Source organism: Periplaneta americana, chromosome 1, assembly GCF_040183065.1.
Source record: "Periplaneta americana isolate PAMFEO1 chromosome 1, P.americana_PAMFEO1_priV1, whole genome shotgun sequence".
Classification (NCBI taxonomy): domain Eukaryota; kingdom Metazoa; phylum Arthropoda; class Insecta; order Blattodea; family Blattidae; genus Periplaneta; species Periplaneta americana.
In genome coordinates this window covers 100,039,311-100,065,503 of record NC_091117.1, presented here as the reverse complement: position 1 = coordinate 100,065,503, position 26,193 = coordinate 100,039,311, and the positions used below count along the sequence as shown (strand labels likewise).

At 36.1% G+C, this 26,193-nt stretch overlaps 1 protein-coding gene across 1 annotated transcript in view; it reads right to left on the bottom strand.

Moving 5' to 3' along the window:
- LOC138698687 (tRNA endonuclease ANKZF1-like) overlaps positions 1–26,193 on the bottom strand; it is a 66,737-nt gene that overhangs the window by 28,563 nt on the left and 11,981 nt on the right. Inside the window, exons 2-3 of the mRNA XM_069824866.1 lie at positions 9,754–9,918; positions 4,180–4,383 (exon numbers count right to left, since the gene is read on the bottom strand). Coding sequence (XP_069680967.1) covers positions 4,180–4,383; positions 9,754–9,868 — 319 coding nt within the window. The 5' untranslated portion in view covers positions 9,869–9,918. The remainder of the gene's footprint in view (positions 1–4,179; positions 4,384–9,753; positions 9,919–26,193) is intronic.

The following is a 26,193-nucleotide window of genomic DNA, read 5'->3' as shown; positions in this document are numbered from 1 at the left end:
TATTACTTCATCATATAACAACAATTTTACATGTGATGCTTTCACAAATCTTTCGAGCCAATACTGCTTTGTACAGGAACTACGTTCAAAATGAAATATTGAATGAATGATATCACATGAAAACCAACATGCAGTGGTGGATGATTGACTGAGGCAAGTGAGGCAGTGCCTCAGTCACTTGGTTTAACTGAAATCAAATTTTGTGTTTTTATGTAATATATTAGTTATTTGAATGAAGCATATATCACTGTAGAAGTATTTGAAAACTTTGTGATGTATATAGACCTGTTTTGCAGTAAAATTTGTTCCTGAGGCCAGGATCGCTCATGCCAGGTCTGGCTTCTGCATTTCGTATGTTTTCGCGGGCTTTGAGGTCGCATTTGAAAAGCTGTAGTTGAGGCACAATTCGTCTGACCTCGTGACCTGGTCAGCTTTCACTCCTTCCATCCATGGACTGGTCTGAAGGGTAGAATGCGGTGGGACTAGCAGTGGTAACTTGTCTTCCTAAATAGGTCATAAATAACAAAAATTCCCCCACACAGTTCTCTCCTCTTATGTCTTAGTTTATGACAAGCAAGGGTGTTGTACTATTGCACTTCGTAGTAAAGTAGTGAGTGTGGTTCAATGTTGTTATGAGTTTCGGGAAAATATAACAGAAATAGATGCGAGAAATAATTATGATGTAGTTAATTCATTATTAGAGTGTCCTTTTTCGATAAGAAATAATATTGAAAGAAAGAAAGTTTTAAATAAGGAGATAGCCTACCGAGATACCTACGACATCGCTGACAATTTTTCTGTCAGATAATCTTAAAAGCAAGTTTCTATTGCATCCTAGTATGGGCAACATAAATGGGGAACCGGAGTACCTGGAGAAAACCCCTGTGCTGCCTGAATCATGACTTGCCAACATAAGTCATAAATTGGGGGTACACTGGGGATCAGCTTGGGTTCTTAGCATCATAAGTCCAGTGCTCTAGCCACTTAGACCACCATGGTGATTAGATTCAAATATAAGCATAGCTTAAATGTTGCCAAACGCTTCCAGCCCAATCAAGTAATATATGCATTCAGCATTGCCAACACTCTTTCTTAATGAAGAAGTAATTTATTCCATGCAAGTGGAATAAACAATTGTAGAAGTATTAAAAAAGAGAGCGAATTATCTTATTAATATACTTATTAGTGTATTTTGTAGTTAAAGTCTATTTATTTTTTTAAATTATATTTTTGAATACTATGTTTCATTATTGTGTATGCGGTATTAGCATTGGATGGGAAGGGGTAGATGAAATAATTGCAGATGAGTTTCAAGGTTACATATATATCATATTACTCATGACTGTCTGCACTCTTGGATGGGAAATCAACATCATCGACAACAAGCAAGGATCTAGTCCTATTGGTCTGTTCAGGTCTCACTGTCCATCCAGTATTCTTCTAATAACTTTAAACTTTGACTGCAATTTGCTGTTGGATGATATTTCAAAATTAAATTCGGATAACCTCTCTTTAGGCATTCTTTCGACATGTCTTCATTTATTCCTGTAATAGTGGATTTTATCAAGAACTGGTAACTTTAAGTTCCAATAATATTTCTGTGTTTGTTTTGTGATCCTGCCATGTGTATTTTCCTGTTTGCCTCATGAATTTCATTTCTGCTTCAGTGACGCAGGATTCATTTTTTTATAGCACAGGTCTCACATCCACACAACAGTGCAGATATGTTTTCTGTGGCACTGTCTTAATCAAAGACTTGAGATTTCAATTTATTTTAGTGACTCAGTCTGTGACCAAAATTCTATCTTATAGTTTCAGGCTTTCATGGATAAATTATACAATATTAATAGCCAATCACTCCCCCACTTCCCCCCCCCCAAAAAAAAAACACCAGTTAACTTGAAAGTGTAGCCACAGAAGTGAGAGTGCAGTTTAAAAAAAATTGGCAAAATACGTGATATTCGCTGCTTTTTCAGTAGCCATAGAACAACTTCGGCTGTGTGGAACTCTTACAGTGGTAAAGCAAAACATTTTGAAAAAATAGGAAAGGGAGGAAAGGAACAAGAGAAGTTAAAATACTCTTGACTATAGAAAAAGGTAACACTGGTATTTCTTCTTGATTTAACTCTTTCTTTGTTATGTTTTAGAATAACCTTTCTAATTTATCAAATTAACTATAGGAAAGAACGTGTACTGATGGAATCATTAAAAGAAAATTTTTCATTATAAATAATATGAAGAACAGTCCAGAAGAATTTACAAGATCAGGCAAGTTTCAAGAAATAGAATTACATCCAACAACAAACTGATTAAAATTGTTAATTAGAGTAGTATTGTAAACAGTTTTGAAAGACGCTGCTTTACCACACATTCAATGAAAATGAAAGAAAAGGAGTTAATTGATGAACAGCTTAAAAGAGTACAGTATGATATTCTGGTAAATTCCTTAAACATCATGGATCCAGATACCTGACCCGTAGATATCAACATACTGTATGGAAGAAAGACTTTGTAAGAACAATAAAGAATGGTTTTATGGAGTACTTGCAAACAGGGGGTCGAAAAACTCCTTCTGATTCGATCCCACTAGAACATTGTATCAAAACAATTCCAATAAACTCCGCTGAATTTGAAAGGGAATTTAGTGCAATAAACAATATAGTCACAAGTGAATGAAATCAGATTTTAATAAACCTGTAACATCTCTAGTGTTCATGAAATTGAATGGACCACCTCTTCTACCTAAGTCCTTAAGTAAGAATATGGCTTCTGCAACATGCAATTGCTGAAGATTTAAAAGCAAGAACAAGACAAGCAGAAAATGTGATAAGATGATATGCAGTGAATATGAAAAAAATATGGAACATCTTATAAAACAGTATTTCAAGTTAGTATAGATGCTTAAAATAAGATCTTAAAAGTTTTAACATAAAATAAGTTACTTTGATATTGCATTATATGTTTTTATAAATATACTGTATAATTAGTAGAGACTGGGCCAATAGGCCTATCTTTACAGGTTTATACTGCAAGATTCAGTATAAGATGTTCAGTTTACCTGATACATTAGGCTAAAAGGAAAATGGGTGCATTTGCTCATAACACATTGGTATTTAATAGTGCATTGTTGTTGTTTTCTAATGCCAGGCATTTGACAATAAGTCATTTGACCTCTTGCACTCCAATATTTTTCAAAGATATTATCATGGTCAGCCGCTGAAGCACGGATTTTGAGGTGTTCCAAATCCATTTCTTGGTTTGAGTTCCACAATGAGCAGTCAGGGGATGATATATTCCAATTCTATGCAGTGTTTGGCTAAACAATCATGGCCTGTTGCCAATCTAAATGCAGCTACAGACGATTTTCGTGGTAAATCGGGAATTAACTGTGGATTATGATGCAGAGAGTGCCATTTTTTCCCTTGAGATTGTGTTATCAAATTTTGTTTGTTGAAGTCTAAGTATGTAGATTTAATAAATCTTTTCACAGAGTAATACGTAGATTTAGTAACAGGTCTGTAAGTAGCAGTGCTGCCCTTCTTTGCTAAAGCATCTGCATTCTCGTTTCCCAGGATTCCACAGTGAGATGGTATCCATTGGAATGCATTGTAGTTCAACCTAAAGGGGTAATGAATTCATCTACTCTGTATATATTGTCTACATTATTATAATAGAATCCACAATTTATAAACCCTCTAATAATGATCGTGGCAAGATGAAAGAAAACTATAGGATAGTAAAAAATGTATTAACAAGTCCCAAACCATGGAGCCTACTCACTTCTTTTTCACAACTACATCACTGTTTATAGCCAAGAAGAATTTCATCTCTCTGTTTGGTGTGATGGAATATCTCCCTCACAATATGGCACACCTATCTGAAGAAATTCTGGTTTCCTAAGCAGCTATTATTAAATGTCTGAAAATGTTTATACTGTTATTAGTGTTTATATCATAACCAGCACCATTACTACCATCTTTGTCATGACCACCACTATGACTACTAGTACCATCACTATGTACTGTTTCATAATTTCACAAAATTTTCTAAGTTGTATCTGTCACTTGTGAAAACAAATACTTCTACATGAAAAGTAGTAGACCTAATGTTTAAATTTAGAGGGAAATTTCATGCTCCATGACTGATTACAAAAATATGTATGAAGTGTTAATATCAAACCTGCAAGTTGGGTAAATTTCTCTTCTGTAACAGACTTCAAGCCATGAAGTCTTTGTTTTAAATTATATCTGTGCCAATCTAGCTTGTAATGTAATCGCTGCTGGGCTTGGTTCTCAAAATTTGTATTACAAAAAGAACAGCATAACTTTTCAGATATGATCAGATCTTCTGCTGGTTTGTGCCGGTTCTGTTCCTCTATATTTTCTGTAAGAAGATCAATGAAATGCGTGTGTTTAGTGATTTATATCAAATATAGTACAATACAGCTAAAGGAACACTATTATTTACAAAATTAAGTCATTGGAAGCTTACCAGTATCCTTTTTCTCCCCAAATATTTAGCTTTTATTTACTTCTTTAGAATCATATACGCACACACATATGATGTGGGAAGAAGAACAGAAAGAAAGCAAAATGGAATACAGAAATTATATGTAAAGTACAAAAGTGAAATAATTAAATCCTCTTCTAATTTATTTGTTAATGAAGCATGGGACTGTGCTATAAAAAGAAGTAGTAATAATTATATATATATATATATATATATATATATATATATATATATATATAAACTCAAGGGATTACTCTTCTTAGACCGTTCCGTCTTCAATGAATATCAGGGGCGATTTCTCCGGGCATGCTATGCTTGCTGCGCAAGCCTAATATTTTCGTAGAATGTGTATTTCTCAAAATGGGATTACGTACATTAAAATTTCTTTTGATTTTTGTAATAATGTCTAGGCATAATACCATCCGCAGGTTGCGCAACGCTTGCTCGTTTCTCAGAGCTACAGGAAAGACGTAGAAACAGCGAGAATATGATGCGCGCGCAAGCGCCTTCTTCCTAATCCGTCCCAATCGCACATGCTTCTGTTATATGCTGTATGAAGCTCTGGTCCGAGAGCTACACCAGAGACTATAATTAACGTTACACAGATAGCAGCAGTGTTGCCGCCAATTCAGCGGTCTTCCCGCTAGATCTAGCGGGTATTTTTAGCACTCACAGCGGCAAAATAATATAATTTTACATTGACAATATAGCAATTTAGCGGTTTCTGCAAGGCTTCACAGCGGATGTTTAAGAATCGAGTTGGCAACACTGATTGGCAACAGTTTTTACCAGCGAATGTGCTGTGATCAAGAGGGCAAGGCCTCTTGGCTGTGATTTGCGAGTGTAATGTAATTTTATGAGCGGAATGCATATGTTAGCTGCTGCATGTATTATTAATTCTTAAACGTTAATTTGAAGTGCTGCAATGAGTTCGGAAATGTGTGTTATTGAAACTTTATTATCAAATCCATTTTCCCGGAGGACTATTCAAGAGAAGACCGACATTATAAAGAACGGCAGACCATGTCCAGAGCTCCCAGATTTAAAAAGACAGCACAAGGAGAAAAATAGAGAATATGTGCGCTCGTTCAGTACATCTCAATACAACAATACGCATTGGTTGGCAGGATCGAAAAAACTGAATAAACTGTTTTGTTGGCCATGTTTGTTATTTTCTACAGATAACGGTGTGTGGTGTAAAAGTGGCTTTGACAGTTTAAATACTTTAACATTGTCTACTACAAGACACGAAAAGTCTGCAAGCCAGATGAATTATATCCTCCCATCTTCCCCCATCAATAAAAGAGCAAGCCTAACTTTCGTGACCAGCATTCGCCCCTGATGAATATATATGTTACTGTAAATGTATGAAGACCGGTAAATCTTAGAATTTACCGGTATAACCTAACATTTACCGTTATAGTGCGGTAAAACCCCAAAATATCTTATTAGATGCATACATTTTGAACTTTTACCAAGAGATGTTGGTAAATCTCAGGATTTACCGATGCGAGCTGGTAAAAGCTAGATCAAAGAATCCAGAACGAAGAATCTCGCCTTTGTTGTGCAGATTCAGACATGTTTGCAGGGGTGAAGCAATTTCGAGAAGCTGCCAAAGAAGATCTTGAAATGCAAGCGAAGAAAATGAAAGCACACACTTGTAACCAAAATTTAAAAATTTTTAGTCGGATAGAATGTGAGAATCAAAGTACCGGATGCAAAAATTGACGCAAAATCAATAACAGTGATCATAAATATTTAAGATGAGTTTTATCAACTTGGTACCAAAACTGGCAAACTGAAGTCATTGTACTCTAGGAACCAACTTATATTGTGTAAAGAAAATTTTATCAGCATTGAAGAATTAGAAAAAGAAGGAATTAGTGTACGGGAAGTGGTTGGTCAATTATCTTTCGTTTGAGGACAAGGGTTCAAAAAGTGTAAATGTTTAAAAAGTGTTCAACAAAAAAGTGCTTTATAATGTTTGTTTTAATTTATTTGTGGACCTAGACTCTTTGAGGACATGTAAAGGCTTTGTTAATTTTTATATGAAATACTATAACAGATAGTGGTTAAAATTATAATATTTTTCACTATTTTTAATATAGAATATTGTTTATTATACTCACATTAGAATGTATGAATATTTAAATAACTTAAATTAAAAATAAATAAAAACTATTTCAGCCGTTGCTGAGGTGATTTTTATTTATGTTTTTAACTCTTAAATGGTAACATGGGTGAAAATTCACCTTTGAGAAATTTTATTTCTCTGCCGTGCATTGGTAAACCTGTCTAGACTGTTGGCTCTCTTGCTATGTATCTTTCTCAAATGTAGCTTCTTAACCATTGTTGAAATGTATTTGAAATAATTTTAGTTGCTGTAGTATAGCTCTACAAAGCAAACCTGGGTGAGTTTTCACCCATGTTACCATTAATGTTAGATTAGTAATTTATTCAACTTCTTAGTATATGTGTCAGACGAATTGCAATTCTCTTCTGCGTTAGTTTGATGAACATGGAGTTTATTATTATTGACGGTAAAAAATGTACTTCCGGTGAGGTAGAGAAAATAATAATGAATGAAAATAATGATGATAATGAAGATGACGCATCTGATGGAGAGGAGAGTGTGAAGGACGATATTTGTGAACAAGATGATGTAGTAGATGATATTATTGAGTGCGGTAGTGACAGTGAAAGTGATTTTACCCCAGAAAATAATGACAACAGCAGTGATAGTGCAGATGGTGTTGCAGTTCCTGAAGAGCGCAGAAAACCAGAAAATTGCTGGTTTGAATGTGAAGACAATAATATCATCACTCTGAAGAAGTCAGTCCTAAAAGGGAAAAATGTTAAAGAGTGAACATCCAAACACTCTGAAAGACAAAAGGTACCTTCTCGAAATATATGTAGAACAACCATACCTGGGCCAAAAGGTGATGCTCGAAAGGTAAAAAGTCCCGAAGACAGTTGGCGTCTTTTTTTTGATGAGGATATGTTGCAAGATATTGTTCGTCACACCAACAAAGAGATGGCTTCCCAGAGAATGAACTACTCGTCTGAACAGAGGTATACTGGAGATATTACTTTGCGAGAATTAGAGGCATACATAGGTCTACTTTATATCAGTTGGGCCAGAAAAGATAATCATATGAGTGCCGAATTTCTGTGGGGTACATTGGGTAGTCCAATTTATGTTTCAGTTCTGTCACTAAAGAGATTTCGATTTATAACAAATTGCTTGAGATTCAATGACAAGCAGACCAGAGAAGCCAGAAAGGCTGCAGATCCTTTTACATATATTCGGGAACTATGGAATAAATTTTTCGTTCACTGTCAAGGATATTACAAGCCATCAACATAATGTACTATTTACGAACAGCTTCTGGGATTCAGAGGTCGCTGCAAATTCCGTATGTACATCCCCAATAAACCGGAAAAATACGGCCTCAAACTTGTGTTCATGTGCGACTCTCATTCTAAATACCTAGTCACAGGAATACCTTACATAGGAAAAGAAACTTACAATGGGCCTGAACCTTTAGCACAGTACTTGGTGAAGGAATTAGCAAAACCAATTTACGGCACCAATTCCAATATAACTACTGACAATTGGTTTACATCTTTCCCCCTCTTGTCGGAGATGTTGGCTCATGGTATAACTATGGTTGGCACTGTACGAAGAAACAAAAAGGATATTCCTCCGGAAGCTCTTCAGACCAAAGGACGACCAGCAAATACAGCAATGTTTCTCTTCGACTACAATACTAAACAACAATTGATATCATTTTCACCAAAGAAAGATAAAATTGTATTAGTAGCCTCGACCATGCATTACACAACAAGAGTGTCTGAACAAACAAGGAAACCAGAAGCTATTGAATTTTATAATGAAACTAAAGGAGGGGTCGACTCGTTTGATCAAATGTGCAAGAATTATTCCTGCAGTAGACGTACAAGACGCTGGCCGATGGCAGTATTTTACGGATTACTGAATGCAGCAGGAATCAATGCATTTATTGTTTGGGCTTACGCATGCGCAGCCCGTGGAGGAAAGACACCCAACAGACTGGAATTTCTTCACAAGCTTGGTCTTGATTTGTCAACGAAATTTATGCAAAAGAGAGTGACAATCAGGAATCTTCCTAATGACCTTCGAGTGAAGATAGAATCCATATTGAGTGAAAACAATTCTTTACCGGTTAGCTCACTGAAAGAACAGAAATCATCTGAAACAGGACCACGACAGGGACGTTGCAAACTCTGCAAAAAGAGTGACAAAAAGTTTGCCGTGAAGTGTAGTGTTTGTGAGAATTTCGTCTGTGGAGATCATAGGGAAATAACCTGCAAGAATTGCGCACCATAGAAAATAAAAAGTGTGACATTTTTCTCTTAATTACAAAATATACACTGGAAAACTTTCATTGCTTCTAACAACATTGTCAATTTATGTTAAATTTCAAATTATTTTGTGTTGAGCTATGCTGTGTTATGTTTCAAGTGTGTTTTAATATATAAAAGTCAAATGCAGCATTATAAAAATCTTAATTTTTGTGTTGGGTGAAAATTCACCCATGTTACTAATAGTGTATAATAAACTGATGTTACCAGTTAAGGGTTAAATAGATCCTAAAACAACAATAAAAGATGAATTGGAAATAGATACGTGAAAGTGCGAAGAATGGCAATCTTAGTAAAGATTCTTTTTCCTTCTTTAATACGATTTTACCACAGCTGATCGGTAACTCCTGAGATTTACCGACATCTCTTGGTAAAAGTTCAAAATGTATACATCTAGTAAGATATTTCGGGGTTTTACCGCACTGTAACGGTAAATGTTAGGTTATATCGGTAAATTCTAAGATTTACCGGTCTGCGTACATTTACAGTAACATATATATTCCTAAACGTAAGAATATGACTTCAGAGCTCATAAAAGAACCTGAGAAACCATCAAACTATGTTTCATTCCAGTTCATGCACTTAGTGTTTATATATGAAATTGTGTATTGATTCATAAATGGAATACACCTGCAATGACAGAGTAACTTATATCTGTTAGAATTTAATTTTATATAATAACTAGATTATCAGACTTTCCAACCTGACAAGGTATAGAATGAATTAAAATTTTAATTCGGTAAGACAAAGAAAGTTCTAATTTTATTCATCCATCATTAGGACTTGATGATATTGTCATGTTAGTGTCTTACTATACTGTATGCCTTTATAGATACTTACTTGTTGCTGTGTCTATCGAACTTGAGCCCATGCAATGAGCTATTTTTATACCTTTCATTAGCTTATTAAATTCTTCCTTTTCAAATATCTTGAATACTTTATATTCCATTTTCATATAATCGATGACTGCAGTATTTCTGTCTTTTAAGATTGAAAATCCAGACTCTGAAAATATATCATGTCATAAGCACAAATATAATACAACAAAATATAGAAATAATGATGATGATGATAATGATGATAATAATAATAATAATAATAATAATAATAATAATAATAATAATAATAATAATAATAATAATAATAATAATAACAAATATGACATAAATATTCATATGAAGCCAGTTTTGTAGACCAATTTACCAACAGAATGATTGCTTTGCAATGACACAAGATAATGGAGACTTGTTGGGACGTCACAGGGGAACTAGTGCTCCCAGATAAAACCTTGTGTTACCTGGAACACAGGCTTGCCCAACACAAGTCACAAATCGAAGGTATTCCAGGGATTGAACCTGGGTCCACAGGATTATGAGTCCAGCACTCTAGCCACTGGACCACCGTGGTGAATGAAAAAAGAAATAGTCTTCACCAGCACTGAGGCATATGTTTCTCTGACAAACAAGCCTGGTGACCCCATGCTCGTAGATATCCCACGATCGTTGTTGCAGAAATAATGTAACTGCTTCTTACACACCAGCTTCTGATGCAAGTCAACAACCCTTTAGCCTCTTCTGAACTGCACTAAACAAAAAAATCACAAGACGAAAGATCTAGGCTTCATGGGAGGATGTTCGAAAATTTCGCACTTGAACATTCGCAGCATCTCACCAGTCACATTTGCCATATAGGATCACGTGTTATCATGTACCCCTCCACAATATACCTGGGCTCTTATTCATCATAGTGTACAGACATCGCAGTGTGCTACAATAAGAGTCAGCATTCACAGTCTGTCTGGGGTTATCATATTCAGTCAATAATGGCTCCACATGGTCAAAAAAGAATGTCAAGAGCACCTTTCCAGCAGAGATGATTGCCTTCACATTCTTTGTGGGTGGCAAACCAAAATGTTTTTTTTGTTTTATTGGGTTATTTTACGACGCTGTATCAACATCTAGGTTATTTAGCGTCTGAATGAAATGAAGGTGATAATCCCGGTGAAATGAGTCTGGGGTCCAGCACCGAAAGTTACGTATAGTATTTGCTCCTATTGGGTTGAGGGAAAACCCCGGAAAAAACCTCAACCAGGTAACTTGCCCCGACCGGGCCACCTGGTTTCGCGGCCAGACACGCTGACCGTTACTCCACAGGTGTGGACTACCAAAATGTTTCCATGTAGGCTTTGCCATTGTGTGTTAGGTCGTAATGGTGGCACCATGATTCATCACCAGTGACAATGTGATCCAAGATCTCTCTCTCTTGGTAATACCACTGCAGATGTGACTGGTTCTCAGTCAATAAATTAGTATTAAATTGTAACAAAACTAACATAATTCAATTTAAATCCTGTCCAAATTCAACGTCGCAAATTTCTATCGCAATAATTAATAATAGATCCCTATTAGAAACAACAACAACCAAATTTCTTGGCTTAAAAATCGATAATGTGTTAAATTGGAAAAATCATATTAAAGAAATTACCCCCCAAACTAAATTCAGCTTGGTTTGCTATTAGATCTATGCAAAAGATAGTAAATATCAATACCTTAAAAACAATATACTTTGCATACTTCCACTCGGTAATGAGTTTTGGAATAATATTCTGGGGAAATTCCACAGATAGTAACAATATATTTCTATTACAAAAAAGAGTAATTAGAATAATAGTAGGTGCCAAATCTAGGGAATCGTGTAGGGCTATTTTCAAAAAACTACAAATAATGCCCATGGCTTGTCAGTATATCTTTTCATTAATAATCTTCCTTGTATGCAATCGTGAAAACTTTGTAACTAATTCAACAGTTCATAGCATAAATACACGTCAAAAAAATGACTTTCATACTCCATCGGCAAGTCTACCGTGCTATCAAAAAGAGTGCATTATATGGCAGTAAAAATTTTTAATAGCCTCCCTATCGATATAAAAAATGAAACTCAAAACATAAAATTATTTAAGGCCAAATTAAAGAAGTACCTAATTTCTCACGCCTTCTATTCTGTAGGTGAATTCATGAAATTGATACTAAAACTTTGGGTTGTACTAGTAGACTATATTGTAAATCTCGTCTATATATATTTCATCTAGACTGTGACAATAAATTAAGATTTTATAATAGTATTAAGTTTTTTGACTTGTTCCATATTCTAACTGTAAGCATGTATGAATACCATGGAATGTTAATAAATACAATACAATACAATACAATGCAGCAATTAGTCTCTTCAGCTTGTGGCCCTGACTGAGAAGTTTTGGAATCCATTGTGCACAAATAAGCCCATAACGCATTTCATCACGAATAATGATCGATACCAAATCGTTGATCCCCACCTTCTGATCCTCTCTGATCAATACAGCCACCTATGCAATTGTGTTGGGCATGATGACATGATTGGTTTGTCCTAGTCACAGTTTCTACAGCTTTTATGTCCGTCGAAGCATGTGTTCCATCACTTTACTGATGTCAATGAAATGCAATGCTCACTGCAAACGTGCGGCAATGAATATCATGCTGTGAAACAACTTCCACCATCAAAAAAATAACGACACCATGCTAATTTTTCTGCTGGAACGTTCATTGTGGTGGTTGGTCTACTGCCAGTCCATTTTTAGCAATTTACCTCAACCCCCCTGTATCGACTAGAGACCTGATCTGTCCTGACTACTAACTGATACGCACACTGCCCTGTCCATGGACAGAACCATTCGCCTGTGGCTGGTTCACTTTTATTTGACTCACCATCACAGCTATCCTATCAATATTAAAAAGAACCGATCACTGCAAAAACGAAGAAAAAAAGACAAAATTAATAATAATTTAATAGAAATCAGGTAGATATGTATTCTAATTCATCACAAAATTTCTAAGTGGATCTAGCAAGGAGAAATATTTCTGAATTAAATATAATTAAAAGTTTTCCAGTCTTTTTCTCTGTTGGAAACTTCAACACAACAATTAGGCTCCGACCTGGTCAGGTAATATTAGAGATTGTTTGCTTTATTAAATCACTTCTGCTGAGGCATGTGGACAAGAGACCAGCAGTCAACTGATCGGCCTTGGCCATCTATGGGCTGATGTATCACAAAGGATCCAATCCTTAAAAAATTTTTTTGAACAGGCCAAAAGTGGCTTTTCCTATTTCTCTAATATGTCATGTCCATAATTTTTATTTACTCTCTCAATTTAGATATTTTATTACTCGTGGTGGCTTAGATATTTTCTTGAAAAAGCTAATTAAGAGCTATGTTTGAAGTAAGTGCAATGTCACAGAAGCAATTCAATGAACTTTCTAGCATTGAAAATGAGACAGATCAGGAAACATATTTTAATCTCATTATCGATTAAAGTCACAAGTAAAGAAGTTCAAAATTGTTTATAAATGGCAATATATTTTTTAAGGATGTCTTCTGTAAAAGATCGTGTTATACTATTTCATAAGTGTTATGTAATTAATATAGTACACAATTATACTTTATTGTACATTTTACTTATTCCATATATCCATTCCAATCCTATCCTTTCTGATCATTCTCTTCAAACTGTTGCCTAATAAGTAGATATAATAAATAAATAACATTAATTATGTATTTAGTCCATTGTATTAAAACAATATTTATGTATAAAATAATCAATATAACCCACTAATTAAAGAAAAGGGAAAGTTTCTTAACAATGAAGTGACATTAAGGTTAAATGGAGGGGAAATAAAGGGGGCACAATGTTCTAAGCAGCGTGGAGAAAACACAACCAAATCAAACTTCACTGCTGTGTTTGATATGAGCATTTTCTTCAGTGGCTATGTGTGTAAGCACAACACTACAGTGAAAAGGGAAATGAAATTATTCAACAATCATTTGTGCACAACTGGAAAAATGTATGCAATTTGCCAGTTGTTAACGAGCATTTGGCAAGTTCTTCAAAAGTACCTTCATTTTTGTCCACATTGAACACATGCTGCAACAACTGAAATCTAAAAAAAACGGAAGTATGGTACTGTAACTTCTGTTGCAACATCTCGAAAAATCTACCTAACGAAAATGTTAACAAATTGGTCTTCAGAGATGAAGCGACCTTCCACCTATAGGATTAATGGCTCACTACAATTCAAGAATTGAGGCAGTGAAAATCTCCACTAATTTGTTGAGTATCAAAGGGACAAACCAAAAGTTAGTGTTGTTCCAGCATTGTCTCCAGAGAAGCTGACAGATAATTTTCTTTGTTGAATGGAAAATAACGGGAACTTCTACCTAGACATACTCTGTGAACAATTAAGGGCTGATTTTTTAGCAAGACAGTGCCCCACTTCATTTCCATGATGTGAGGTCTTAATCTTCCTAGTAAGGTATTAGATCAATGGTCAAGATCGCTTGATTTGACAGCAATGAATTTTTCAAAGAATAGTGTGTACTCCTCTTGATGCCAACATCACAGGATGTGTCGAAGATACGAATTAAACGTATGCTAAAACAGATCATGACACTCACCATGAACCTGAATATTTACTCTGTTGTGTCAATAGAGTTTTATGAGTTCACATACCTTGAAGGAGTGCTGAATAATAAAATATCGAAATTGGCAAAAACATTTAAGGACATAGTATATTTTGCGGTCTATCAATGTACCATTTTCACCATTGTTTCCCATATATTACAAACTTTTCACTTCATTAGATTCTAATTAATATAATACTATATTAATTTTCATAAGATAAACTCTCTCTTTTTCTTGCTGGTCCTGAATAGAGAGGGATTAGATCTTCTCAAATAATTTTCATAAGCAATGCCTACTGCTACAGAATCTTCTGGAAATTAAACCCAACTCTCTTTGTGACAGAAGTTGTTGTCTGACTAACTTTAAGGCTAGACCTTCTGCACAGCGTCATTTTCAACAGCAGCACCAAGATCTTCACAGAAAGAATCCTTTAATTTGTTCCATCTACAAAGAAATGACATTCACAGACAGTAGAATTTTCTGCCAAATATGATGATGCCCTATAACATCCCTTAAAGATAGTCACACATTGCTACTTTTGCAGTGGTGCGGTACAAAATACTGCACAACTCGCATACTTTACGTGCAACTTGGAAAGAAATGGCTACTGAACCAGCTGTTTTTTCATTCATAGTTTTCTCCCAAAGGTAGGTCTTTCACTGCAAACCCAGTATTCTCCACTCTTTTCTATTTTCTGCTTTCCTCTTAGTCTCTGCATATGATCCATATATCTTAATGTTGTCTATCATCTGATATCTTCTCCTGCCCAGAACTTTCCTCTCGTTCACCATTCCTTCCAGTGCATCCTTCAGTAGGCAGTTTCTTCTCAGCCAGTGACCCAGATAATTCCTTTTTCTCTTCCTCATCAGTTTCAGCATCATTCTTTCTTCACGCACTCTCTCCAACACAGCTTCATTTCTTATTCTGTCTGTCCACTTCACATGCTCCATTCTTCTCCATATCCACATTTCAAAGGCTTCTAGTCCTTCCTCTTCACTTCGTCGTAATATCTAATGTTTCTGCCCCATACAGTGCCACACTCCACACAAAGCATTTCACTTTTCTCTTCCTTAGTTCTTTTTTCAGAGGTCTGCAGAAGATGTTCCATTTTCTATTTAAAGCTTCCTTTGCCATTGTTATCCTTCTTTTGACTTCCTGGCAGCAGCTCATGTTACTACTGCCACATTTCGAATTCGCATGTTTGCCTTCTTTAATTTTCTCCAATAACCATGATCTTCGTCGTGTTTGCATTTATCTTTATCCCATACTGCTCACAGCTGTCATTTAGCTCCAGTAACATCCCTTAACATCATCTCCTCTTCTGCTAACCACACCATATCAACAGCAAATCTTATGTACTATACTTTCTTCTTCCTCCTACTATCACTCTCCCATATTCTGAAAACAGTTCTTCATTTGTAACTTTAAAATAGCGACATAAGTACAGAGTTCTCAAGATTCCGACTGCAGCATTTTCATTGGTTTAGTTGAAACTTTTTGCAGTGGTTGCGAGCAGTGTTGCCATCCAATTGTGCCAAAATATTTCGCATTTGTTCTATATATTTTAGTGTTTGACATACGATTTGTGGCTATTGCTAAATATATAACATAAACAGAGTACAGACTTATGTGGTGATGATGAGCGCCACAGTAGTCTAGTGGCAAGAGCGCTGGATTTATAATCCTATGGACCCAGGTTCGATTACTGGCATATCCCCGATTTGTAACTTGTGTTGGCCAAGCCCGTGGTCCAGGTAACACAGGGGTTTTCTCTAGAAGCTCATCTCAATGATCTCATCGCGGGTGCACCCTGAGCAATGATTCTGTCGGTATATTGGCCTACACAACTGGCTTCATATGGATGAATGACGTAACAGTCAAGTACCTGCCATTAGTAAAAGAGAATGTGGTTATTTTTTAGCTTTCTGTAGCAGTCTCAGAGTTGCCAATTTATTTACGAGACTAGTGCTATTGGTAATTATTGAGGTACGTGTACAATAACGTTTTTTCTAATTGTGTAATAAAAATAATGTCAGTAATGAATATTAATTTCGTCAGAAAAATAAATAATAAACCTACTTGAACTCACAGAGTGTTCCTAACATTTGTAAATACCGACTGCCACGAAAAAGAAAAGTGTTTGACTTTATCAGAAATTCTAGAAGACGATAATTAATTGCACACTATCCAAGCCCACTACAGTAAAAGACTTACAAATAAAAAAAAACATTTTCTGACACTTGAAAAAAGTTTTTATAATGTAATTCATCCCCTTCATCGTAATCCTCAAAGGAGTTTGTAAGTTCCAGGGTGCGAATTAATTGGGTGGTGGGGGATTTTCTACTCTGTTGGAAAATTATCCCCCTCTCATAAACTCATATTAACATCCCTGCCAGGGATAACTTCTATCCCTTCTCACAAAATATAATTGTTTTAATACGAGTATACTTTATAAAGTATAAAGTATGGTAAGCAAAGAAAATAATACTGATATATTACCATCATTAGCAAGTTGACAACAATCAATAACTTAGGAATTACACATCTTATCTTAAGCCTGCTCATGGACATAATTTTATTATAATCAAGATGCAAGACAAGCAACTCAGTGCGACTAAATGTTGAGCTGTATTGAATAATAATAATAATAATAATAATAATAATAATAATAATAATAATAATTATTATTATTATTATTATTATTATTATTATTATTATTATTATTATGTGTGGTATTCTCTATCTAGGATTCTATCCCCCATCATCAGAAATCTTTGCACCCTGGTAAGTTCACACTGTTCTTTATTTCTATTCATTCTCTGATCCAGCTCCTTCTGATTTTTGAGGTTCGGCATTTTGTTCTCCATATTATAGTTACAGCAAATGATAAGTAAGGTGTCGCCAGCATATAAAGTATTATAAATAAGGACACTGCGCATCGGTACTTTTGATGTAGCAGTGATTTATTTCAGTGGCTTCAAACCAGCTAGACCTGCATCAGCGTGAGGTTGTGCCATTTTTCTTAGAGTTGATACTGATATTGCACTAGCACTCTACAGCAGAAATACTTTTAGCAGACTTTCCAGCGATTTATTGCTGTTCCACCATTTATAGGTGCTCGATTACACTGACCTCTAGCATTTGGAAGTGGAATCACACACTAATGGAGCGCATGTGCACAGAAAACAATAGGATAATTAGCTCTGTGCCCATTCTTTATAATTCCTATTCCCTGATGTCACTAGCAGTTCATCATCTTAAAACATACTGCGAATATAACCACAAAATACATTAAAGAATCAGCACAAAGATGCAAAGTTGCAGTTATAAACACAGGCTTACAACCTTCTGTAGCAACTTTTGTTTTCTGTTGCACACTGTTTTTGGTTTGTGCGTTAATATCACACGCAACTTTTCCAACTGCAGTAGAAAAGCTGTACATCAAAAACTCGTAATGATCCCAAACAGTCCATGATCAAATTTTCCATTCTTGTACGAAAATACTAAGAAGAAAAAATATTTATATCCTGTAGGAACAAGAAATTGAATTAATTAAAAACATGTCTTATAACTGGAACCAGAGTTTTAAATTTTAAACTTTTTTTTTTTTATTCGTAATTAGAAAATTTCAATGTAGGCACTTCTTCATTTCATACCCACTGGTTACCAAAAATAGGACTTAAAGACTTAGGAAATGCTAAATGGGCCTCTAGCAAAAACAAGTATACCGGTAATGTAAATAGTTATTTTTTCTCTCCAAATTCACATGAAAATCAAATTTCTCAAATTCACACAGAAACAAAAAATACAGAATTAGTCAATTTTAAATTTCTTAAAACATGTCTTTAGCAATACTAAATAAATTTATTTGGGTGGTTTCAGTGTATTGTTAATGTCAATCAATAGAAAACTAAACATGTGCGTAGTACAATGATGCAACATGTCTTTGTATTAAGACTGGTGCTGCTCTCTGCTGTTTTTAGAAAAAGAATGGCTGCCCTTTTAACTACCTGCTGCTTCTCCACCAAAATTAAAAGATTTTGAAGAAAAACTTAATACAGACTGAAAAATCTTTAACTTAATATGCCATTAATAGAGCAATAAGTATATTAAAATAAACTGTCAACAGTGAGCCCAATTATTTTATTGCAATTCGCTACTGAAGTTATATACCCATATTCTTTTCATTATTTCAAGCTGTATACATTATTTACAGTAAAAGGTTTGAAATGCCAAAAGAGATACATTTCAAAATTAATATGATCTGGCAATGAATTGTAGAAAACTCTAATTTTACTTCCTTACTTATAAATGGCTTTTAGAGAATCTAAAGGTTCACTGCCACCCTTATATAAGCCCGCCATTGGTCCCTATCCTGAGCAAGATTAATCCAGTCCCTACCATCATATCCCACCTCCCTCAAATCCATTTTCATATTATCCTCCTATTTACATCTTGGTCTCCCCAAAGTCTTTTCCTCCTCAGGTCTCCCAACTAACACTCTATATGCATTTCTAGATTCACCCATACATGCTACATGCGCTGCCCATTTCAAACTTCTGGATTTAATGTTCCTAATTATGTCAGTTCTGCATTGTGTAGCTTTCTCTATTCTCCTGCAACTTCATCCCTTTTAGCCCCAAATATTTTCCTAACCACCTTATTCTCGAACATCCTTAATCTCTGTTCCTCTCTCAAAGTGACAGTCCTAGTTTCACAACCATACAGAACAACCGGTAATATAACTGTATTATAAATTCTAACTTTCACTTTTTTTTTAAAACAGACTAGATGAAAAAAGCTTCTCAACCAAATAACAGCAGGCATTTCCCATATTTGAAGGGTACACGGGAATAACGATCAAGGTCCATTTTAAAAAGTTTCGAGAAAAACTAATTTTAAAGTTTAAGCACTTAATACTTTGTTATGTGTGTATTTAATAGAAATTGATGTAGTGGAATGTCAAGAACGATGATTTCTTATTAATAGCTAGACCACATGATAGTACTTCTTTTCCACTATAAGATAGCATTATTAACTCAATTTCGATTTTTGATGGACCTTGATCGTTTTTCCCATGTACCCTTCATTTATTCTGCGTTTAATTTTCTCTCGAGTGTCATTTATATTTGTTACTGTTGCTCCAAGATATTTGACTTTTTTCACCTCTTCAAAGGATAAATTTCCAATTTTTATCTTTCCATTTCGAACTATATTCTGGTCACGAGACATAATCATATACTTTGTCTTTTCGGAATTTACATAGGTTGGATAAAAAGTTATGGCAACACTGCTGTCACGTGACGATGGTGCGTTCGAGAGCTGCCAGCTATGTGGATATGTTAGATGAGTTAGTACAGCCAGCGGCGACAGTACTCTGCCAATCTACTGCAGTGTGTAGAACATTGACTTTCATAGGGATAGTGCGAGTGCCCTATGACCACGTTTACAAAACTAGAGCAACGTTCCTGGATCAAAATTGAAGTGACACGTGGTCGTAGTGCACAAGAATGTTTTCAGGGACTGCGTGAAGCATGTGGTGATGCAGCGTTGCCATATCGCACAGTGGCACAATGGGTTAAAGCATTCCGGAAAGGCAGGGATGCCGTTCAGGACAACCTCCATATAGGACGACCCCGCATGGAGGGCAACACAGTTCAACTCCTTGCTTCCCTGATGGATGCTGATCGCCGATGGACTGCACGTAAGTTAGCAGCGGAAGTCGGAGTATGTCACAAAACTGTGCTCCACATTCTGCAAGACATTCTGGGTTACCGCAAAATTACAGGGCGTTGGATACCCCATGAAATTTCCGAGGTTTAACAATGGCACTGCTATGCAGTCGCACAGGCCTTGTTGGACCGGTACCAAAGGAAAGATGACGACTTTCGTGGACGAATCGTCAATCAAATGAATGAAAGCATCCAGGTTCTTCTCGTCCGAAGAAAGTGCGCCCTACACAAAGTGCTGTGAAGGTGATGTTCATTGTGGTGTATGACATTGCTGGGGTAATACTGCACCACGCTGTACCTCCAAGGCAGACGGCAATTGCGGACTACTACTGCAGGTTCCTGCAGCACCACCTTCGTCCAGCCCTCAGGAGAAAACGACGACACTTGGTGGTACAGAATCCCATCATTCTTCATGATAATGCAAGGAGTCACACAGCTGCTGCTGTCAAGGACCTCTTGCGCCGCTGGCAATGGGAGATTCTGGAACATCCACCGTACTCACCTGATATGAGTCCATGCGATTACGATCTTTTCACCAAAGTGAAAGAACCACTGCGAGGGACCCGGTACAATACCAGAGATGAACTTATCTGTGCTATAGGGTGGTCAATACGGAACATCAACAAAGATGGACGCGCTAATTGTGTACGACGCCTTCCAAACATTTGCCAAAAGGTAATAAATAAGGGGGGCGACTATATAGAAGGTACGTAAATGTTGTACCTCTGTGAATAAAGCCATGTCAGAAATATCGAACTGTTGCCATTACTTTTTATCCAGCCCTAGTACTTTCAAACTATCTCCTTACTTGCTTCAAGTAAAATTCTCGTATTTTCCTTAATAGTTTGTGGATTTTCTCCTAACATATTCATGTCATCCATATAAACAAGCAGGTGATGTAACCCTTTCATTTCGAAATCCTTTCTGTTTTCCTGGACTTTCCTAACAGGGACGGTTATTCAGGTGAAGTAGGTGAAGTGATACTTCACCTATTTATGTGTAAAACACAATTTTATCTCGTATTAATAATTAATTCTAGTTATTACCTGTACCGTGTTTCTAAAATAAAAAAAAGTTTTCTTTTCAGTCATTATAAACAGCGTCTAGTTGTATAAATAGTACCTGTACTGTCTGCTGAATAGAATAATGTCAACTGTTACGAGTGCCGAGCGGTGTCTATTAGAACTTACAATATTGTAGAGGTGAAATTATTTGGGTTCCCATTCTCATACAGCACTTGGTTTCCATGGTAACGTGACGTCACGCACTAAAGAAAGATTGTATGAGTGAAGTGCGTTTCTGAGTCTTTCAGTTACGGAGAACTGTCAAGACTTGTAGGTGGAGTAACCAGTTTGCAGATCTGACGGTACTAATAATGGAGAAGGGTTGAAGATGGTTTCCAAGGCTGGGGGCTATTGTTCAAGGGCTGTGAAATTTTACAGTATGTACTACCTGACTCGAGAATAGTATTCTCATTCCCTGTGTCCAAGCAGCCATCCCTGCAGCGGTAAATTAGCTGGCTCCATGTTATTTTATCAGGAATACACCTCACATACATTCGCAAAGTTTAAAAGTTGTTTTCCGCGGCGTGTATTATTTCTTCTCATGAGCCTGCCAGTTTAGTTCGAGCTCTTGTATTTGAATGTTTAACGCGTGCGTAAATGTACATGTCATGTAGTTTAATACTATGTATGTATATATTACGTTATTATTTAATGTATTTTGAGTGTACCAGTGATAAGTGTATATAGTGTATTAATCCTACTTCTTAGTGTATATTATATGTTTAATCACTATAGTGCTATTATACAAATAGGAGTACTTAGGTACCAGTACATAGAAAATGTTGATAAATGAGTGCGAAATATGTATCCTGAAAATGACACGGTTCGTAATTTATTAGAAATGTCGTTTTGTAGATTTAAATGCGAGGATAAAAAATATGATGAAAGAATAATGGAATGGAGAAAAATTCTCTCCGGCGCCGGGATTTGAACCCGGGTTTTCAGCTCTACATGCTGATGCTTTATCCACTAAGCCACACCGAATACCCACCCCAGTGTCGGACAGAATTGTCTCAGTTTAAGTTCCAAATATGTTTTAAATTCTTGACGCCCTACAGTTCCATTTGTTCTTTGTTTTAAAATGTGCTAAGAAAATAGAGAAGTTGTATTAAACAACTTTTAAAAAATTCTTCCAATGAAAGGAGCTTTTCTGTTTGAAAAGATTGAAAATTTCACCCGGAATGCTACATCACAGAAGAATCTTCCATCACTAGCCCCATAGTTTTGCACATAGCTATACTGTCCACCCTCAGTGTTAAACTCAGACATTTTATGAAGACGTCATCGACAGGTTTGCTGCTTTAAAAGATAGGAGGATTGACTTGATATGCAAGAAATTGGGTGAGTCCTGAAATAAATCAGTTTTCCTGTTTGCATGTGTTCTAGAACTATTAAAATTGCACATAGTTTATGAACAGTAGGTCTACTCATTATATTGGTAAAACTGTTCATGCAATTTGTATATGAACAGCACTTCACCTCCTTTTTTTATGGCGAGCTGCTACTGTTTCCTAATGGCATTTTCTAGAGCAAAGTTAAAAAGTAAAGGTGATAGTGCATCTCCTTGCTTCAGCCCACAGTGAATTGGAAAAACATCAGACAGAAAATGGCCTATAAAGACTCTGCTGTAAGTTTCACTGAGACACATTTTAATTAATTGAACTAAATTATTGGGAATACCAAATTCAATAAGAATATTATATAAAACTTCTCTCTTAACCAAGTCATAGGTCTTTTTGAAATCTATGAGTAACTGCTGTACTGACTCTTATACTCCCATTTTTTTCTCCAATATCTGTCGAATACAAAAAATCTGATCAACAGTCGATCTATTATGCTTGAAACCACACTGATGATCCCCAGTAATTTCATGTACATACGGAGTTAATCTTCTCAAAAGAATATAGGACAAAATCTTCTACAACATCACTAAAAGTGCAATCCCTACAAAGTCACTACAGTTAGTCTTTTCTCCCTTCTTAAAGATAGGTACAATTATGGACACCTTCCATCATTCTGGTACAATTTCCTTTTCCCAAATGGTAAGTCATCATCATTATCATTGGCATTACGGACCTTGTAGTTTAGCCTTAGCCTCCCTCAGAACATCCGAAATCACTCCTGTCTAATGCTCGTGTTCTCCATCTTCTAATTACAACTTTTGTTAGGTCAGCCTGAACATCAGCCAGCCATCTCAATTTACGTCGTCCGACTTTCCTTCTTCCTACTGGCAATGCATCTAGTAGAGCTTTGGGTGTGCGATTGTTCTCCATCCTGGCTATGTGTCCCAGCCACTCTAACCTTCTGAGTTTCATATCAACAACAATGTTAATATCTTTATATAATTCATATAACTCGGCACCCAAATGGCAAGTACAAGCTTATAAATTTCACTAGATAATACGTTTCCACCCTCGTGTATTAACATGTTCGCTGCCGACTGTATTGTTGCAAAATCTATCCCCAGGAGCCGATTAGTTTTTTGTATTTATTTTTCATGTAATAGTGTCTATGAATAATTTTTAGCCTCATGTACAATTTTCGAGTATAGACAGTGTTTGAAATCTTGATGACACGTTTACGTGTCACTGGCACCACGTTAAAAATTCCATTACCAGTGCCATTTGACGCATTTACAAGTCACAAATATTTTTGTTTCTTACGTAACCGTATATTGAAATATTGTTAGGGAAAACAAATTAGACCTACCTTACTTCATTTGTGGTAGATTACGAAGCAGGAATGGACACACAATCTAGGTTGGCCAGGGCAATCACGACAGTAGAATGTTGATTCTTTTCTTCTGCCATTGTCGTAACACACTTTGCAGTGTTTCCTCATTATTTTGCCTTTCTCAGCGCGTTGTTTTGCAGTCAGGTGTTTCGTAGCTGGTGATACCCGTTTGATTGTTGGACTGCTGAATGTTGCATACGAGAGCAAATATCGTGTTACTCGGAAGTCTGAAATCATATACTGAAATTCTACTCCTTGTGGTGTACCGAGAATGCAAATTATGTGCGTTCTGTAACATTATTTGGAAGAAGTGGATGCCAATTTTTTTTTATATCACCGAACTGTTTTTCTTTCACATGCATAATACGAAAGCATTTGATCTTGCCGATCGATGCCTGACATGTGGTTATTATACTTTTCAATTGCATGTGGCTTTTGGACTTTTTGCCCTCTTTTATTCACTGTTTCAACAATACTGTCTTCAAATTCAGTCGAGATAAATAAGACGTCCCTCTTGTCTTTCCACTTCGTTACAGCTACACCATTAGCACACTGACACCTACGTTCTCCCTTCTGTAACTTGGATTTAGTTACTTCATTTGGGTTGTTCTTGCAATTGGAGCGTAATGTTCTTGTACAGTATGTGTCAGCTTGGAGAAGCTATAAAGCTAGGTCATAACCATTGTAAAAATTGTCCATGTATAGAGCATGACCCACATTCAGCTTGCCGTCCATCAGTTTTAGTACAACATTCGAGGCATGTTCGTTGCCACCCAAGTTATCAATTTGTCCTGTGTATACTAAAATTCGTAATACCATACCATTGTCTTCTGTGAGCATGTACAATTTTATTCCGTATTTGTGTATTTTCCCCTTTATGTACTGTCTAAAAATTAGACGACCTCCCATAGTACCATAGATTCATCTAGTGAGAGATTCTTTCCTGGATAACACACATTATCAATTGTATTGTTGAAGAGATCCAGCATAGATTTTATCTTCACTAGTCGCCCATGTGGATTAGGTTCACTAGATTTTGGATTTGATGCAAAATAGAGGCACCGTAATATTAGAAGGAAACGATTCCTACTCATCTTAGACGAAAAGCAGTCCATTTTGAACAAGGGATCTTTCTACCAATAGTCTTGGATACATGACATCTGGATAATACCCATGTGAAACAAAGGACCTAGGAAAACCTTCATCTCTTCTTCTGTGACATACACCCATGGAGTCATTCTAGATTGCTCAGTATACCCAGAAAGAAAAACTTTTTCCGCATAATTATTGGTTTCTGTTACTAGCAACTCGTAGAACTTGTCACACGCAAATAAATTCCAAAAATTCACTGGGTCATCATCAGCAAGTTCGACTTTCAGCCCAGGAACACCACTAAAGTTTATATTTTTCAAATTAGGTGGCCTATCTGACCAAAAAGAGTTCGAAATATCCACATTTTGAACTGGAGCAGTACTTGAATTATTAGATGTATCAAAATAAGTTTCACTATCACTATCACTTTCACTTTGGCTTTCATTTGGATTGAAATCACTGTCACTGTCTGAATCAGACATTGAAGTATTCAATAGACGTGCAATTTCGTCATCCTTGCAAGTTTCAACTGACGCCCTTGTACGATTTTTTGCATTTGAACGACCTGGAGGCTTCTGAGAATTATCATCTAATTTATCATCCATGATTCCTCGACTTAAATGAGTGGAAGGTAATAACCAAGAATGATAATAAGTAGCAGCACCCTTCCAGTAAGTAATACTACATAACAATACAGGATAACCAAAATACTGAAGGAATAATGTGCGGGTAAGCAAGAAAACAACTATGACGTGCATACGTCATTGGCATATGGGGCAAGAATCGTGTGACGTCTATACGCGTCAAGTGGCATTCAACGTGTTAATTGTGCTGGAATTTGATCAATACCTGAAGACTTGTACTTTTTCAGCTTTTCTATTGCAATTTCAACATCAGAAAATGTGGGTTCGGGTATAAATGACTCAGCAGTTTGTATTTGAATATCGTCCTGATCATTTCTATTAGTAGTTGCCCAAAATTGTATTTTGGGATTTTGTAACAAGTTTTTTTTTATAGTGATGGGTTGTTAGCCCTTCGCCCAATCCCCAAGCTGGAGGACCACCCCTTATCGGCTGTCTGTGACTGCTTATTCAATATATTCGCAGCTACCCTCCATATCTGGAGGCCGTCTCCTCTACCCAATCTAATTTTATTACTGATGGAAAA